This window comes from Mugil cephalus, chromosome 3, assembly GCF_022458985.1.
Source record: "Mugil cephalus isolate CIBA_MC_2020 chromosome 3, CIBA_Mcephalus_1.1, whole genome shotgun sequence".
In the NCBI taxonomy this organism is placed as follows: domain Eukaryota; kingdom Metazoa; phylum Chordata; class Actinopteri; order Mugiliformes; family Mugilidae; genus Mugil; species Mugil cephalus.
The window spans coordinates 18,506,605-18,523,164 of NC_061772.1; the positions used below are offsets into that span (position 1 = coordinate 18,506,605).

A 16,560-nucleotide genomic window follows, 5' to 3' on the forward strand; every position below is an offset into this window, starting at 1 on the left:
ATAATCATAAGTCACAGTGGGAATTTAAAGCACAACTGAACATTCTCCGGTCATGCTCGTTAAATTCATTCATGGTTTCAGAGCTCTTACAGTGAAAGGGAAGAGACACAGTTTATTGCATATTTTATGCTGCAATCTAATATAGAAAGAGTGAATATCCATATCTCTGATACGGGAGACAAAATTAGTTAAAGAGAAAGGAGTTGAGTCTAATTATTCATTCACTGCTGCTTCCGTTTCATATTTTTTTATGAATATGTGCAAGTGTAGCTGTTGTTGACCCAAGAACAGATGGAAGCAGACGTAATCCTAGGATTCAGGGTCTGAACAAATACAAATAAATCAAAATCTACAACTCATATCGGAAAAAAAATCTGATTACTACTGTTGTGGACGCAAAGTCCTTTGTGATCAGTGTCAGGAGTTTAACCTTACGTTGACATTCCTGCTGACCCTCCCTTTGGTCCCTGATGGGGGAATCCTGGCTTAAAAAAATACTCTTTTTTGCATGTTGGAAATTTTAATTTGACAGTTTAACAAACTTGCGTTATGTGTGTGCGTCAGTGTACTCACTGTCACACAGGTGGATGTGTAGGAAATGTGAAACCAGCAGATGTTAGTCATTACTTATTGTGGCAGCCATGATGGGTTAAAGGGTTCCCCTCCGCCATGCATCTGTTGCCATGGTTACATTGTCACCCTTACACATAAAATGTGGCAAAAGTAACGGAAAGTAATGAAAATATCTACAAGTAGCTAAAAGTAATCAAAGTAACAAAAGAAGAAGAGTAACTAAAAGAAACAAAAGTAATGAAAGCAACAAATGGTAAAAGTAACAAAAAGTAACGAAAGTGATGTTAATACCTACAAGTAATTAAAATGTAAGATATATGTAACAGAAGTAGCAAAAGTATGGAAAAAAATGCAAAAGTAACTAACAAAAGTAACCAAACGTAATGAAAAGTAACTTAAAAGAAAGGTAGTGAAAGTCAGTATAAAAGAAAGGTAACAGAAATAAGTAGGTGACGTGTCGCTCAGGGCCATGCATGTAGGGTGCAGCCACTCACAGTGCAAGACATAAATTGGAACAGTACAGTGAGAGATGATGTTTCACAGTAAGTACAGACAAGAACGAACATTGATGAGCACCTAAACTTTTTGCCTCAAAACATTTGAGGGTGGTGAAATTGGTTTGGCTGATAAAATGCTTGTTAAACAGAAAACATGAATAACTGTAACTTTAACGTCACACGAAAACAGAGACAAAAAAGAAATGAACTTTGTTCTTACAAAAAACATTAAATTTTATTTAGCTTTTTACATTAAGCAGGACATCGGAGACAAAGGTAATTCCCTTTATAAATTAAACTCATCAATGTCTAATTTATATTGTATCACAAATATTAAGATATTTTTTTAACAATTTCTTTAAAGAGAAAACAGGTGACATGTACATATGTGCAAAAGAGATCTCATTAGGTTTTCGCTATAGCACTGATCTGACTTTTACTACTGCTTTGAAGAAATAAAATCATTCACATTAGCAGAAAATAAAAAAAGAACACAAAAATTAACGAGAAAATCAAGTCACGCACAAGAAACGAATGCAAATTTAGTCCCGGGAAAGCAGTTCCCCGACAGCTTCACAGTGAACATGACAGTAGTGTTCATGAGTTATTGGTGAACTTTGAATTCCACCCTTCGTCTGCAGCTGTCTTTAGAGCTGGTCGCGATAAGAATCAGGCTGATGTGAAATGTTCAGAGGTAACAAACACTATGAAATGTAAAAAGAGACTAAACAGAAAGTAAAAGACACCCACCCACCCACCACAACACAAACACCCAGCAACGCATAATGCAATCAGACGTGAGAGGTTTTCCTTTCAGGAGTCCTCAGTGGTGACGTCCAGCTTCCTCTGAGGGATGTAAACTGTTTTGGCAGCCAGGTGCCCGCCGGTGGTCACGGTAGCTAGAGGCGAGAGGGGGACTGGTGTGTGAAAGAAGCTGTGCTGGGGGAGTCCGGTCCCTTTGGGGGTCGTCATCAGAGGCTGGACGACAGACAACAGACAGAGAGTTGAGTTAAACTGCTGCAGTCCGACCAAATAATGAAGAAAAAAAAAGGTAATTCTGTCTGACCCAAGTTCATAATAGCCAGTGTGGCCGCTTGTAATTTCTCACCAGGTGAACATTGTAGTTATTCATAATAAATAAACATTTTACTGTCTTAATGCAGTGCAGTTTACCTGCTGTACACTGATCAGAGTGACTGGATGCATAGAAGGCGTCTGCTGGACCGGAACGGGGGATAGAGGTTTGATGAAGACCATGCCTCTTTGCTGCAGGGACAGAGGGCTCGGCATGGTGTTGCAGCCCTCCGGGGTCTGGGGGGCGGCGAATGCGCTTACGGGGCTGGAGCCAGAGATCAGACCCAGGTTCTGCAGGGTGAAGTTCAGGATGGCCGGACTGGGGCTGTGGAGGCGTTGGGCCTGCTGCTGGGTGGCGTGCGGAGAGGCGGCGGCAGCAGCGGGTCGGTGGACACGGACGCTGGTCGGGGTAATCTCCTGAGCTGGGGCAGGTCTGGATCCTGGAGAGAGAGAAAGAGGAAAACGATCCAGTCTCTAAAATAATTCTTGATATATGAGAAAGAGAAGAAACGCTGCCTAAAAATACATGCTATCGAGTTAACAAAAATATTCCCTGGTTTTATTTCCCCAGATGTGAGGATTTAATACTTTTCTCTCTTTTATATCCTTGTAAACTGGGCCCAGAGGAACCAGAAGGGAAATGACAAAGCATCAAGCTGCATGTCGTCTCCTTTCATTAAACGTTTACCTGCGGTTGGTGTTTGGTAGATGTTGTAAGTGGGAGTTGAGGCCTTGGTGTTTTCTCCTGCTGAGCCTTGAACTTCTGTACAGCTGATGAGGGACTGGTGGGAGATTGGGATCAAGTATCCAGCAGGTACTAAAGTCTGGATGAGAGAAACACAACAAAGGCCTTAGAAAACGCTTCTGATTCGACTGAGTTCTCATGTTAGCGGCGTGCTGGCACGTTTACCTCAGCGTGGAGGTGTCCGGGCGTGAGGGGAACGGCTCTGATCGGCGTCAACTGTTCGCTGTCAGAGTTTGCCGTCTTGTCCTCTCTGTCCAGGAAGCTCTCCAGGCTCGGCTCTACGGTCTGACTGGCTCCAGCCGTGCCTGGGGTGTTGACAAACTCCGGGTCCAGGTGGAGGGCGCGAGGCGAGGGCCGGCTGGTGAGGAGAGCGCCACGGCGGGCCTTGAGGCGGGCCTGCAGGATCTCGCACAGCTTTGGCGAGGCGTCCTACGGCAGAAACACCGAATGGATAACGTGAGATCTATTTTACTGAGTAAATGATGCTCATCAGTATGTCATGAAAAAAAAAATCTGAATGTGAATTCTTTTTCTTTTTACCTTTAAGTTCGGGTCAGACCTCTTGGCTTTGGAGGGGCTGCTTTCCGAGGCTGAATCTGCACGCAGCCGTTTATGCGTCAAGGGACTGACATCACCGCCCTTGGAGAGCGGGTCGCTCTTAGCTACTGACTGGCTCGTTGGGCTTTGCCCGGTTTTATCCTCAAATGTCATAGAGCGCACAGCGAGGCTGGACGGCTGCGGCTTGGCCAGAGGGTTCGGCCTGATGGAGGAAGGGTGTAAATATACCGCGTAGGGGCCGTTACCCCTCTGCTGATGTAACAGGACAGGGATCAGGGGTGAACACTGCGCAGGGAGGTAGGCGACGGAGCCCGTGGGCTGTGCTGTCAACGGGGTGGTGTGGACAGTAGTGTTGACTCTGGGCTCATGGGTCGGGGTTAGTGATGGGGCCTGAGGTGGTTCCATCAAACTAGACGTGGCCGGCTGTAACCTCACAGCTGTCGTGTCCACCTCCACAGCAGCAGCAGCAGCGGGTTTTGGATCTTTGGCTCCGGTCCTGCAACAGAAGCGGGACTTTCATTTAAAACTCTGTGGTCCCGTAGCTGGGACGTGTCAGCAGTGTTTTATCAACTAGTAGACAAAACCACCAGATTTCATTTAGCAAAGGGTGAACAGTTAAGGATGAGTTCAAACTTACGCTGTCCCCTGGTCAAGTTCAATCTTACAAATAGCAGCAAGTTGAGCCATTTTGTTGGAGAAATCGTTATTGGCTGAATCACCTGATGACAGAAGAGGGAAAGACACAGTCATTAAATTATTCATAGATACATGCAGAAAGAATAAGATGGTGTGGAGAAATGTCGTCTGTGCTTACTGAGGACACTTTTTAAAGGACTGCTAGGGGCGGAGTTGATCTTGCGTCGGTCTTCCTGAATGCTCTTGGCGAGCTTTATGAGGGAGGGGTGCCTTGTGAAGCTCCGCTTGGCCCCAGGGGATGTAAAGAGTTTTTTTGCACAGTTTTCTACCGATGAGCGAGACTCCAGCACGCTTTTCTTTTTGGATGGGATTTCAGATGTGGAGTTCTCCGAGTCTGAAACAAGAGTTGGGTGTTTATGAGGTGATTGTTTAAAACACTATCAGCAGCAGTTTGTTGTTACTTAAAATATACAACATCACCAGGAAAGAGTTGCTTTACCTTTGACCTGTGGAAATTCTTGTGGGCCGACCCATTCGAAGGCCGGTTTCCTCCCCCTCTCTTCGGTCACATGGACTTTCTCAATGAGCTTCAGGCTTCGCAGCACATTAGCTATATCATACAGTCTCCGCACCTTGGCTGCAAACACATAAGCAGGATTATTACAAACCCCAAACATCGGCCTAAAATTGAATTACATGTTACCCCCAAATTTTCTAAAGTAACGTATGTAAAATATGGCTGTGTAAAATCATGCTGTGTTAAGTATTATATACTTTTACTCACTCTTGAACTTGTTCTTGTCTTGATCTGGAACCTGATCCTCTCCAATCAGGATCTTGGCAGCCACATCCAAACAGACCACACGAGGATTAGACACCAGAAAGAGCATGACGAACTTCTGGCTCATCACCCGCAGAGATTTATCCTTCCTGCTGTTAACCGAGGCTGGTTGCGACAAATGGGAGGTCAGGAAATGGAAACTTGGTATTAATGTGAATTACTAAAATAGATTTCCCTTATTTCAGGGACATTCAAAGGGCATTTTTGGAGGGTCAAGTTACAATCACATATTTAATAAAACCACCACACTGATGTGAACTTGGTATGAAATTAATATCAATATAAAAAACTAGCTTCTCACCTGCTTTGAATTCTACTCCTGGAAGCTCCACAAAGAAGAGCTCTTTCTGCCCCTGCTCTCTGTTCTCCAAGTCCGCCACCACCTCGTTCTCCTTCTCCTCCGCGTCAAAGTCAAACTCCTTGTCCAGGAGACGCTGCCGCATCTGCTGAATCTGCTGCATCTGCTGGGCGTACCGGTGATCCTCACCCACCTGCTTCAAAATGGCCAGCGTCTGGGGCAGTTTGGTCCGACCGTGCCAGGTGTAGCGGTTCTTTGCCGAGCGGCTCACCATATGAAGGCTCTCTAGCACGTTCATGATGTCGTAGATGCGCCGGCGCTCCACGCCTATGCAGACATGAAGGAAAACACATTAAAACAAACAGCCATGGAAGTGCAATCACATCTTGTAAATGAGATTCACTAAAACCCAGCCTAACTTAAATATCATGTACTGGATTCTGTTTTTTAGGATTGACACAGAAGACGTACTGAGCTCCGTGGCCACATCATCAAGGCAGATGTCGTTGTTGAGGGCTGGGTTTGGGTAATCTGGGTATCGGGCGAGGAATTTGTGGCAGAGCAATCCCAGACTCTTCTCTTTTCTGCTGATCATTTTCTCCGACTCTTCCACATTTTCAGGGTCCTAGGGACAAATATGAAAAACATTCGTTTAACTACATGATAGTATTATCGGAAGAAGGACATTGTGTTATCGAGGGGAAAGTATTTATACCTGTGACGAGTCAAGAGCATCCCGCCCGTCATTGTCCATGCACAGTTCCTTCTCCCGGTTCCTGATCTCAGGACTAGCAGCGCTGATGAGCATTTTAAGGTTGGAGGTGGGAGTCCAGGGATCGACGGACCCCACTTCTCTTCCTTTTTTGGGCGTAGTGAGTGGACCCATGGTCAGTCGTTTCTCCGCTGAGACCCCACACGAGCCACTTAGTTTCTTTGGAGTATTCACCAGAACATGGGGTGCTACAAAACCACCATCCTAGTCCACAAAAAGAGACAAAATTAAGATACAAGGCAGATTATCCATACACAAGTAGGGCTTTTTTTTTTTTTTAGATACATTTGGTCTCCTCTTTACTTGTTGACCGTTGAATGAGATTTCTGGTTTTGATCATTAAGAGCTATACTTGACATTTTCCACCTTGGTATGAACTAATATTATATAGATATAAACGTTCTTAATAGGATCAAGGGAAGCAGTGCATCAAAACACTTCTCCAACGTAATTATATGGTTATTTTCTTCATGTCAAGAGATTGTAGATTTATAATTTTAACTGCAGTTAAGGAATATAACATTAAAGACGGCCTTACCGCTTTTTGAATGTAACGTCGGATACCAGCATTTTACTTAAAACAACGCAACAAATTCACGGTAAAATGAATATTGATTGTCAATTTAAACCCGTCTCTGGTTCCATGTTAATAATAATAAAATAAAAAGAGTTTTTAATAGTGAATCAAAACACCGGAGTGATATTGGCGGTAACTGACGTACGCTTCATCGAATCGCCGGCTCCAACGGACGCTGCGGTCCGGCCCCTTTTTCTCAGAAGCAGCCAATGGGAGCGAGGCGCGAGCTCCGCGAACAGGAAGTGAAGAATGTCCCGCGCAGGTAAACAGTTTTTTGAAATCCTTGGCGCGGAACCTGTCTACTGTAGCGGCATCTCGTCTTTAAACATATGTTTGCCGCAAACACTAAACATTCACTGAATTTACGAGTCAACCGTCTTGCTTCATGTTAATATAACTTTAGTTTATCAGCCAATGTCTTACCACGGTGAAGGCTTGTTGTCACGTACGGACGCTACGATACTAGCGCCCACCGCCCCATACCAAAACAGTAAAACCGGATAATCCAGATATAATTTTATACACACGAGCTGCTCAGCTTTTAAGGAAATAATAACGCTATGAGCTAACAAATGAATCAGTTTACACACAGATAGATGGCGGTTACCCAGCGACACCGAAGAAACGGCTTTGGTTCAACGACACATCTTAGTTTTGTTCTTTTTCAAAATAAAACATAGGCCTACATTACTTAGACAAAATTGAACCGACTTACCCAAACTTTAGAAACAATTCCTGCTCAGAGGAAACTTCCCATCCTCAGTGTAATATAAGTCCAAGCACGAACTAATAAGTCCAAGAACGAACGATAACGGTCTTTATTCACACAAGATTACGGGTTTCCACGCATAAAAGTGGCAAACACTAAATTCGAGTAGTCAAATAAAAATATTCCGCGGGTTTCTAGATTCCCTCTTCCGCTGCTAGTAAGCCTCTTGGTCAACTTTAGTACAGTTGTGAAAACTTTAACCAGTTGTGTGGGGGTGACCACCTCCAACATATTGCCCGCCCTGTGAGCATGCGCATAGAGATCACCCCAACACTGACACCACACTTCCGCAGTCGGCACTATCGTCACATGCCCTACATGTGGCCTTTAATCATGAGGCTAGAATGCTATTAACACTTCCAAACCTGACCATTACAAACTCCCCGTGTGATTTTTTGTAGTCTTTGACTTAAAAAAAAAAAAATCTTAATCCATTTATATTAATAGTGTTGAAATAGTATTATAACAAGTTCATGGCCAGATTAGGTTCTTAGAGGGTTCAGGGGCAAACATTTGCTGTTAGGATTTTGTATACAGCTGCAAATGTCCAATGTCTTCAGTGTCTTTTTTGTGCTTTTTTTTCTCAATATAACATAAATAAATTAAATTAACAGTTTTACCACAACCTCTACACTCAGTTATTCTCAATACTGTGAACATTTCACATTCCCCGCCTCTTTTTTAACATCTGTGCACAAGCTTTCTAAAACCAGACTTTTTATGTATTCATAGATAGATAGATAGATAGATAGATAGATAGATAGATAGATAGATAGATAGATAGATAGATAGATAGATTACTTTACTTTATTCATCACTGAAGGGAAATTAGGTTGTCATAGCAGTCCGGTATTTGCACACAATAAAGTACAATAGATTACAATACTGAGGTATAAAAATAAAAACACAGGTAAAAACACAGAATAGGACAAGGACACTTAAAAAACACAAGATACATAGGTAGATAAGGTGAAGTGGCAAGATGATGGCAGTAGTACTGATGATACGATGGTGGTGTTGTAACTAAACAGTATATAATAGTAGTATGTAATAATAATAATAATAATAATAATAATAATAATAATATAATATAATATACACATAGACATGTGTCATGTGTGCAGGGTGAGCATACGTACATAACTACAATATGTAAACATGTATTAATGCATGTATATATTCTTTGTAGATTTGATTGTTTCTTATTTTCTTACTCTGTTATTCTATCAAATACCAAGACAGATCCCTTTGTATATATCAGGTCTTATATACTTTACTAACAATTCAAATTACATTTCCTTCTTTAAAGAGCAGAAGTAACAGCAATGAAGAAGAAGTTGTTCACAGCAATGATGTGACAGTTCTTTACGAAAAATGTTTCTGTTGGTCAAGGTGAAAACGGACCACGGACATAACTTTAGAACAATATTCAGATGTAAGTTCTAAATATGGCAAAGCACCATGTTTTTCTGCAAGACACATCTGAAATGTACATCCACAGATGATATAAAATACACTATGTGTACACCGCTCTCACAGGCATAAGTGTTGACTGTTAAAAAGCAGATGTAGCCTACTTCTAGTTTCTTCTGGTTTCATTGAAGGACTCTCGACTTGTACTTTTCTTATTGTTGAAATCAAGTCAGAAAGCAATCTAAGTACATTATCAACTTTTTTTTGTTGTTAGATTTGACAACAGAATAAAAGAAACTTTCCTATATAGTTTTTTATTTCTTCAGTTTCCCTTGAAATGCAAAAATTGCAGGTTCAGTTGTAGCAACTCTGTCTCCATTAATAACACATTTCAATTCAATTCAGCTCATTTATATAGTGTCAATATCAACACAATTGCCTAAAGACTGCACTTACAGGAGTCCCCAAGTAGCCTACACCTATAGGAGCATAACAAAGGGATGGCCCGGGGTCAACTCAGATAGGCTTAACTAAAAGCGAGGCAAAGTTTTAAGCCTTGCCTTAAAAAGCAGAGGGGGTGTCTGTCTCCCAAACTTAAACTGGGAGTTGGTTCCACAGGAGTGGGGCCTAGTAACTGAGGCTCTATTTTTTTCTCTATTATACATCTTAAGTAATGTCATGTAGTATAACAATGCAGTAAAAATCAACAAAGTAGGGGAAGTATATCTTAAATGTAAATATGTACTAATGTAACTACTTTTATATCTATAATATGTATCTATATTATTTATTTTTATTTATGTATACATATCTTGCATGTGTAACAAACCATAAAATTGATAACGGGGGTTACAATTCAGCCTGTACTTATTATTATTTCAATCCTTGTAAAGACCCGTCTATGAATTGGAGGGGGCGTGGCTTCCCGCTGCCAACATAGCAGCCGCGTGGATTTATCCGTGGGAATCATCACCCTTTTATAAACCCACACAGAAACACGTTATATTATGCCGATATCTAATTGTAGTACGATAGCGGCGCAATAAGAAGAAAAATAGTTTAAAGTACCACATTTACGGCAGGATTTCGAAAGAGCGAGTTCCGATTGGACCAGAGCACATCACGTGACGATTTATGCAAATCGTTGGCTTCATGTGTATGTGTTTCTTTGCAAAAACGCTCAAATTATAGCATGTTTTCCTCATTTTCACCTGCTGCTATGTGATATACTAACATGCTGAATAACATTAGATCTAAAATGTCACTTTCTTTTCCAAACCGTGAGTGAGACTGACGCTGCGAAGAATGGGTTCGTATTCTCTGACAGTTTGGAGGTATCGCTTCTCGGCCTTTTGGCTAAGATCAAGTGTAGTATCTGTTCTTATCAGTTTAATATCTGATACGTCCCCTACCCGGGGACCATATATTAAATTGATTTTTGGAACAGGGAGATGGAATAGGGGCTTGCTCCGTCCACTCCACGCATCGACCTGGTATTGCAGTACCTCCAGGAACGGTGCACCCCCCTAAAGTGTGGAAAATAAAATAATAGAAAAGCCCATTCAAAATGTTAAGCGCACTGTTACATTTCCTATGCTGTTACCTTTTGGGTAAACGTGACGACATTCTAAGTCGTTCCTGACCACTACTGTAAGTTTTGATTCAGACTCCCATGTTGCATTTCGGTGAGTAAAAGTTGATCACTTTTTTTTAAAATCTAAGGAGGAGAGACCTGGAAAACATGGTAAAAAACAAAAAACAAAACAGTAAACGGATAAAGGGCTACAGTAATTTATTATATATTTATTATATAAACAACACTGGCAGCTGAATTTGTTAAAGAGACGTAATGAAACAAATGCACTGACCTGCTTTTAGCTTAAAAAAACATTAGTTCCTAGAGATATCAGAGGAATCAATCAATCTGGGGTATCTTGTATTCGATTTTATTATTTATTTATTTATTTATTTTATCTATCTTATATTATTTTATCTATTTTATATTATTGGACTATTCTAATGTTTTCATCAGCGTACCTAATGACCTGGCTAGTGGGTGTATATAATAGTATTTACATATAATGTATTCCAGTATAATAGGCAACATAAGTCAACAGTGAACCTAACGAACGTGTCTCTGGACAGTGGGAGGCAGCTGGAGAACCCGGAGAGAACCCACACAGACACAGGGGGAACATGCAAACTCCACACAGAACTCCACACCGGTCCACATTTATATCTACATTTCACAATGTTACTGATCGTGCAAAGGTGGCTACTGCTTCAAGGGGTGTTGTGTTACTTAGACGTCTATGCTATGTCAAAACTACTTGTCCACAACTTCCCATTAGTCTTTTTTTTTCAAGACGATTTTCTGCAAAAGTTAAACATCTTTGTGCAACAAGCAAATTGCAAGTCACGAGCACCCAAAGCCTCGTAAACAGTGCAGCTAACACACATGATGACTGGGGTCAAATGTTCTATGCATGGCCCCTGCCAACAAAAAAGACTAATATGAGGTTTGTTTTTTTTGTTTGTTTGTTTATAGTTGCATGACCAGAGACAACGTCAGAAATCATGTGGAAGATTTGTACAGCAATTCAAACACATTCAGTTGGAGGGCTAAAAGTTGTGTAGTTTGTTGTAATTTGATTTAATACTGCATAATTTTGCAATAAACACCACGTGAGCCTAGCATATCTAAAATAATAAACATCTGCACAGTAAATTTGGAGACAGGGGCACTGAAAAGAAAGGAGCACAACATGAGGACCAGCCCTGATACTGGATTTTGATTAACTTAATCACATTGCAAAAAAAAACATACAAATCTTGGTTCTTAAGAGACGATCCAGCTTGACTTGAGAGGAGATACATTTATATTTTAGTAGTTTGTCATGCTGGTGAGCATGTGTGTGTAGCCGCAGGACTTTTATTAATTTGCTGTATGTCAGAGATCTAGTCTCAGGAGACATGATTAAAGGCCTGCTGGATATTTTCTTAAGTCTGCTGGATATTTTCTTAAGTCTGCATCTTTTTTTGTAAAAACGCAAACCGAACCTGTCATTTCAGTGCAGGGAAATGAATGTGTGTCAGTCTGTCAGTGAGTCATTCCATGCATGGATGCACGCCGTAACCAGATTATACAGTAACTAACCACATTAACATAATTATATGATTAAGGCGTTTGCGTGGTTTGCGGTAAACTTGGATTTACGTGATTTGATTATTAATTTCTGCAAAGATGTTCAACAGGAAACATTTGAGTGGAAGCAGATGGAAAAGGGCAGGGCGTCGAACAAGGCACCGAGAGCTCCGGGAACTCCAAGAGTCCCGGGGTGTTTCCTCGGTCAGCTCCATCTCAGAGGATGCAAGCGTGCACCCGTGAAGTACATTATCAACTACTGCAGGTTCTGCAGTTTTAGCTAATTCTGTGGCTGTTTTAGAGCTGTTATGTGTGCAGGCTGTTGTTCCATCTTGTATAGGCTGGTTCATTTTAGGGTTTCTGGGAACATAATTAATAATGGTAATACATAATTAGTAATGGTATTTTGTTGATTGAGCTCAATTTGCCCATGGTGAATGTCTTTAATTTGTCTACACTGCACTGTTTATGCAGAGGCTGGTGGTTTTCCATCAGTCACACTTAGCCATATGAATAACAAACGAATGCACTCACAAATGAATTATATTGTGTTAGACTTAGACAGATTTTAATGATCTACAAGGGAATTGCTTTGACACAGTAGTTTAGATGCACATAAAAAATAGAAACCACAAGTGAAAAGAAAGATAAAATAACATTAAAATAAAGTAAGTAATAAATATTATATCTCCTGCAGGGGGAGGGATGCAAACTCAGAACATGCATGTCTCCATCCGCCCGCAGAGAACTTAAAGCCGTGTGCAGATGATTGGTTTTCAGCACAGAAAAAAGCAGGAGTATTTCAGTTATGAAATAATAGTGAATCAAACAAATTGAAATAATATTGCACAGGTTAAACGATGAATAGCCTGTAGTAATGAAATATAGCCCAGGTGTGTGTATGAAGTGATACATTTTAGTGTCGTAATGCCTCTAATATCTTCTTATCTCAGCAATAAATCACGCTGTGAGTGCAGAGGAATAAAAAGTGCAGTTACCGTGCCACAGTCTGGCCGCTAGATGGCGGTGGTGTCCTCCAAACCAGAGGTCACCATGGAAACCGGCAGGCGCCTTCAAGCTATGCCTTCAAGGATGTTGGGGCTTGAAACGGCGCGTGACGTCATGTTACGGCTACGAGAGGGAGAGAACGAGAGAGAGCGACTGGGACCTTGGCGCTGCCTTCAGAGGCTCCTCGGATATTACACCACCCACTCAGAATTGAAAATCGACCTAGCCTGTCTGAATAATATCAGAAAGAGAGAGCCAGTAGAAAATAGATGTTGATATAACACCAACAGAGCCATAGATAGAGACCTATATATATTTAGTTAATAATAATAATCAGTTTTATTTGAGAAATAAGAATGTCTAGGTAAGGTAAGAGATAGGATGTAGCCTACTTTTATTGACTGAATGGGAGAAATTCAGATCGATAAATAAATTATAAAGCACTAAAAAACAACTCCTAGAGAAACATAATTTGCAAACCGTAAACAAAAAGTGATAATACATCTGATACTGCCAAACTAAACCAATAACAAGTGTAATTTAAAGGGTAGTTTGTATGTAAAAAGTGCGTTTTTTAATGGGAAATAACGTCAACGTTGTTGACCATCCCACACTGGCAATATTTCCGACAGCAAACGAACGCAGCATCGAGCTGCTCCGCTTGCAGCCAGAGGAACGGACAGCAAGCACGAGGCGGGGACCATCTCCACCGGGACGACCAGAAACGGAGAAGTACGGGGTGAGCATCAATTCTTCCCACAGATACCGCTCTCTAATGCCCATTCCTCCTCGCGGTTCCTTTAATGTGAGGATCCAGGAGGAGTTTGCAGAGAGCTCAGAGCAGCCGGTCTGTCAGGGAGCCCGTCAGCCCGCACGGATTCTCCTGCAGGGATGCTGCAGCGGCAGCTCAAACCCCCGGCAAGCAATTTGTTCCAGATTGTAACTCTTGAGTGAATGTTTGTTGTCAGGTCTCGACCGAGCGAGCACACATTAGTGCAACTAACTCTAAAAACTGCACAGCAAGTCTGCAAAAAAGTTGTCTGCTTCTGTTTGAACGTGGTTTTCATGGCGAGGAGCTCGCACCTGCAGCAATTAGGGGTGGGGGTTGTCGGTGCAAGTCGCCATTTACTTCCAAAAATGTAATACTTTCAACAGGAAATGCATAGAAATGGTAGGCTACAGTATGGCGTGTTTATACTTGGGAACATGTCTACATTTAAGTTGTTTGGTTTGTTGCTGCAATTTAACTCTTTCTAAACATAAACACTTTTTTTCCCTCCAGCAAATCTGCATATTTTGCTGCAGAGAAGCCGGCTTTCCAGTTGCAGGTAGCCTTAATCAGCAGAGAGGAGCACGATGATCACACCCTCCTTTAAGAAGATCAGATGTCCACTGCAGCTGTGGTGCTTTTGGAGGAGAGCGGCATCCTGGTAATCTTCCCGTTCTGATGCTTGCTTCACGCTGGCACCTTGAGACCAGAAGCCACAAACGCAAACATCATGACTGAGACCCAGCATGTGGCTGAGGTTGGATCCCCCCAGAGACTGGGTGTCCTCTTTTTCATGAAACAAAGCTAATGGACGGAAAGTTTCCTTGTTTTTCTTCCCGTTTTTGGATAGACATTCATGCGCCCCGCCTTGGAATTAGGTGGCAGCGGAATACTTTGAGCAGGTATTTCTCTTCATGTCCTTCAAGGGCTGTTGTAAAACCTGGATAAGAGCCTGAGTACTCTGTCACTTATGGGAAGATGGAGGCGGGAGCAGAGGCCAGTCCACAACAGCACCCGAGGAGGAAGCCTGTGCTGCACGGATTGGATGACCAGAAAAGGGTGAGTTAATAAGTTATCCTCTTCATATCTGACGGGTTAACAGCAAGGCTGAGTCTGCGTGTAAGCAATCTTTGAATGTTGACGCTGGAGCCTCGGAGATTGATGCATGGGAGGTCAACAAGTAAAACAAACCTCCAGCCACCCTTTAACCTCCGAAAGTTTCTGAACTCTAATGTTTGCTGTCCACGAGAAAAGACCTCGAACTGTTTCAGTTTGTTTGCAAAATGCCTTTTCACCATCATGGAAGAGATTTAAATATTTGCACAAATCTGACCCTCATCAGGAAACTATCTCAAGTGTCAAAGGAAGCGTAGCGCGATGGAGTCAAAGCAAACGTGTCGGCGGAAGTAAAGGATCCGATGCTTTGTTGGTTGTTCAGAATAAACTGAGCAGCTGCTTGCAGATTGATGTAGTATTTGATACTGCGACTCATTTTTCCCAGTTTCAGCTTCGCTCTGCATTTTTCACATGCTGTTGATGCATTGCTGCTGTTGTATGCAAACCTTGCAGCTCTGTGTCGGCTGATTTTCGTTGCTCGGGTTTAGATCAAGGATTACTGTGAGAAAAAATGTCTTTCTGCTCTCTTTGAGAATTTGAACCCTTTGTATCAGAAACATAAAGAAATGTCAAACCTGTGTCCGCACTCTTGTTTAAGATGAGCTGATATTTCTGTTTGCCTGTGACAGTCTGCAGTTGTGATGGACTGGAAGAGCAGTTGACATTGATTGAACTGGCTTACAGAGTTTATATTGGATACAGCTCACAATTTCTAATGTGTTTACAGCCAAGTTGAGCAAGACAGCAGAGATCCTCAGATTCGGTGGGTTGATGAACTTTCCTTGGGTTTCCAACATGTGGGGACCACTTGAGGCTCAAGCCCTTGCTACATATAAACAGATTCGCTTGTCGACCATCAGTTTGATCAGTTGGTCTTTGCACAAAAAATATTGCTGGTGTCAGGCAGGGGCAAGCCTGTCCCTGTGTGATAACTGACCTGCTTTTCTTTTAGTTCACATATAGGCCAAGAACAGTTTTTCAGATCACACTCCTGCCCTCAACACTGCGCTATCAACGACGCCTTGCTTCCATCAGAGCTTGCCTGATGCTCCAAGGCTGCTATTAGTCTGGTGAATTCGGGGGTAGGAACCAAAGTTGTGGACAGTGTTTTAGTAAATGCTTGGAAAACGGTATGCTTGTGCCACGTGTCAATTACCATCAGTCACCAAAGTTTTTTTTTTTTTTTGTCTACAACTTTCTGAATTTCATCATCATTCCACATTGCTGGTGGTATCTTCCTGTATCACCCCTTGAGAATTCAATATGAAGCTACATACCTTAGAGTCTATACACTTTTATTCCTCTCTTCTGTCTTTATCCGGTTGAACGCTGGTAGTTGGGTTTCTTCTTGTCAGAAAGAGTTTATCCTTGCTCCTGTCACCTTAAGTTGGGGACACAATACACAACTTACACAGTCCTTACAGACTTTCAAAAGACTGGATTCAGCAGTTTTGTGTTTTATGACGACACAAAGACTGGGGATCCCACACTAAACGGCCGCGCCTGATGAGGGATCACAGACTTCGTGATTTGTCAAACCGACTAAAGCCAACTGAACCGTTCAAACTCTTCTGCAAACTCTCGCAAGATTGACGTTGACAAAACCTGGCAAAAGATCTTGTAGTGTGTCCTCAGCTTTAGTGCTTACTCTGGGGTGTTCAAAAGTTGAATTGAGTTGGTGAAGTTGACACCCTGAACACCCAGGACAAGGAGAACGATGCATGATAAATAATCTCAGAATTGACGTTTGTTTAGCTTGGTACCTGCCC

The 16,560-nt window shown here is 42.0% G+C and overlaps 2 protein-coding genes and 1 non-coding gene across 3 annotated transcripts in view; 2 read left to right on the forward strand and 1 right to left on the reverse strand.

Moving 5' to 3' along the window:
• Positions 1 to 500: 500 nt before the first annotated feature.
• Positions 501 to 7,577, reverse strand: e2f8 (E2F transcription factor 8). The gene is made up of 13 exons (XM_047581644.1): positions 7,287 to 7,577; positions 5,938 to 6,198; positions 5,694 to 5,847; positions 5,226 to 5,549; positions 4,868 to 5,029; positions 4,583 to 4,720; positions 4,262 to 4,477; positions 4,085 to 4,166; positions 3,430 to 3,943; positions 3,055 to 3,318; positions 2,833 to 2,968; positions 2,244 to 2,584; positions 501 to 2,048 (listed from the first exon to the last, which is right to left on the reverse strand). Exons 2-13 carry the CDS (start codon positions 6,106 to 6,108, stop codon positions 1,884 to 1,886), a joined length of 2,667 nt encoding a protein of 888 aa, XP_047437600.1. The 5' UTR covers positions 6,109 to 6,198; positions 7,287 to 7,577; the 3' UTR covers positions 501 to 1,883.
• A 2,512-nt stretch (positions 7,578 to 10,089) lies between these two features.
• LOC125006021 lies at positions 10,090 to 10,280 on the forward strand. Its single transcript, XR_007112523.1, has one exon. It is a non-coding gene; the product is annotated as a U2 spliceosomal RNA (small nuclear RNA).
• Positions 10,281 to 13,535: 3,255 nt separating this feature from the next.
• The window catches only part of nav2a (neuron navigator 2a), a 192,271-nt gene continuing 189,246 nt past the window's right edge, over positions 13,536 to 16,560 (forward strand). Inside the window, exons 1-2 of the mRNA XM_047579868.1 lie at positions 13,536 to 13,645; positions 14,189 to 14,734. Of these exons, the coding sequence (XP_047435824.1) occupies positions 14,654 to 14,734 (81 nt within the window). The 5' untranslated portion in view covers positions 13,536 to 13,645; positions 14,189 to 14,653. The remainder of the gene's footprint in view (positions 13,646 to 14,188; positions 14,735 to 16,560) is intronic.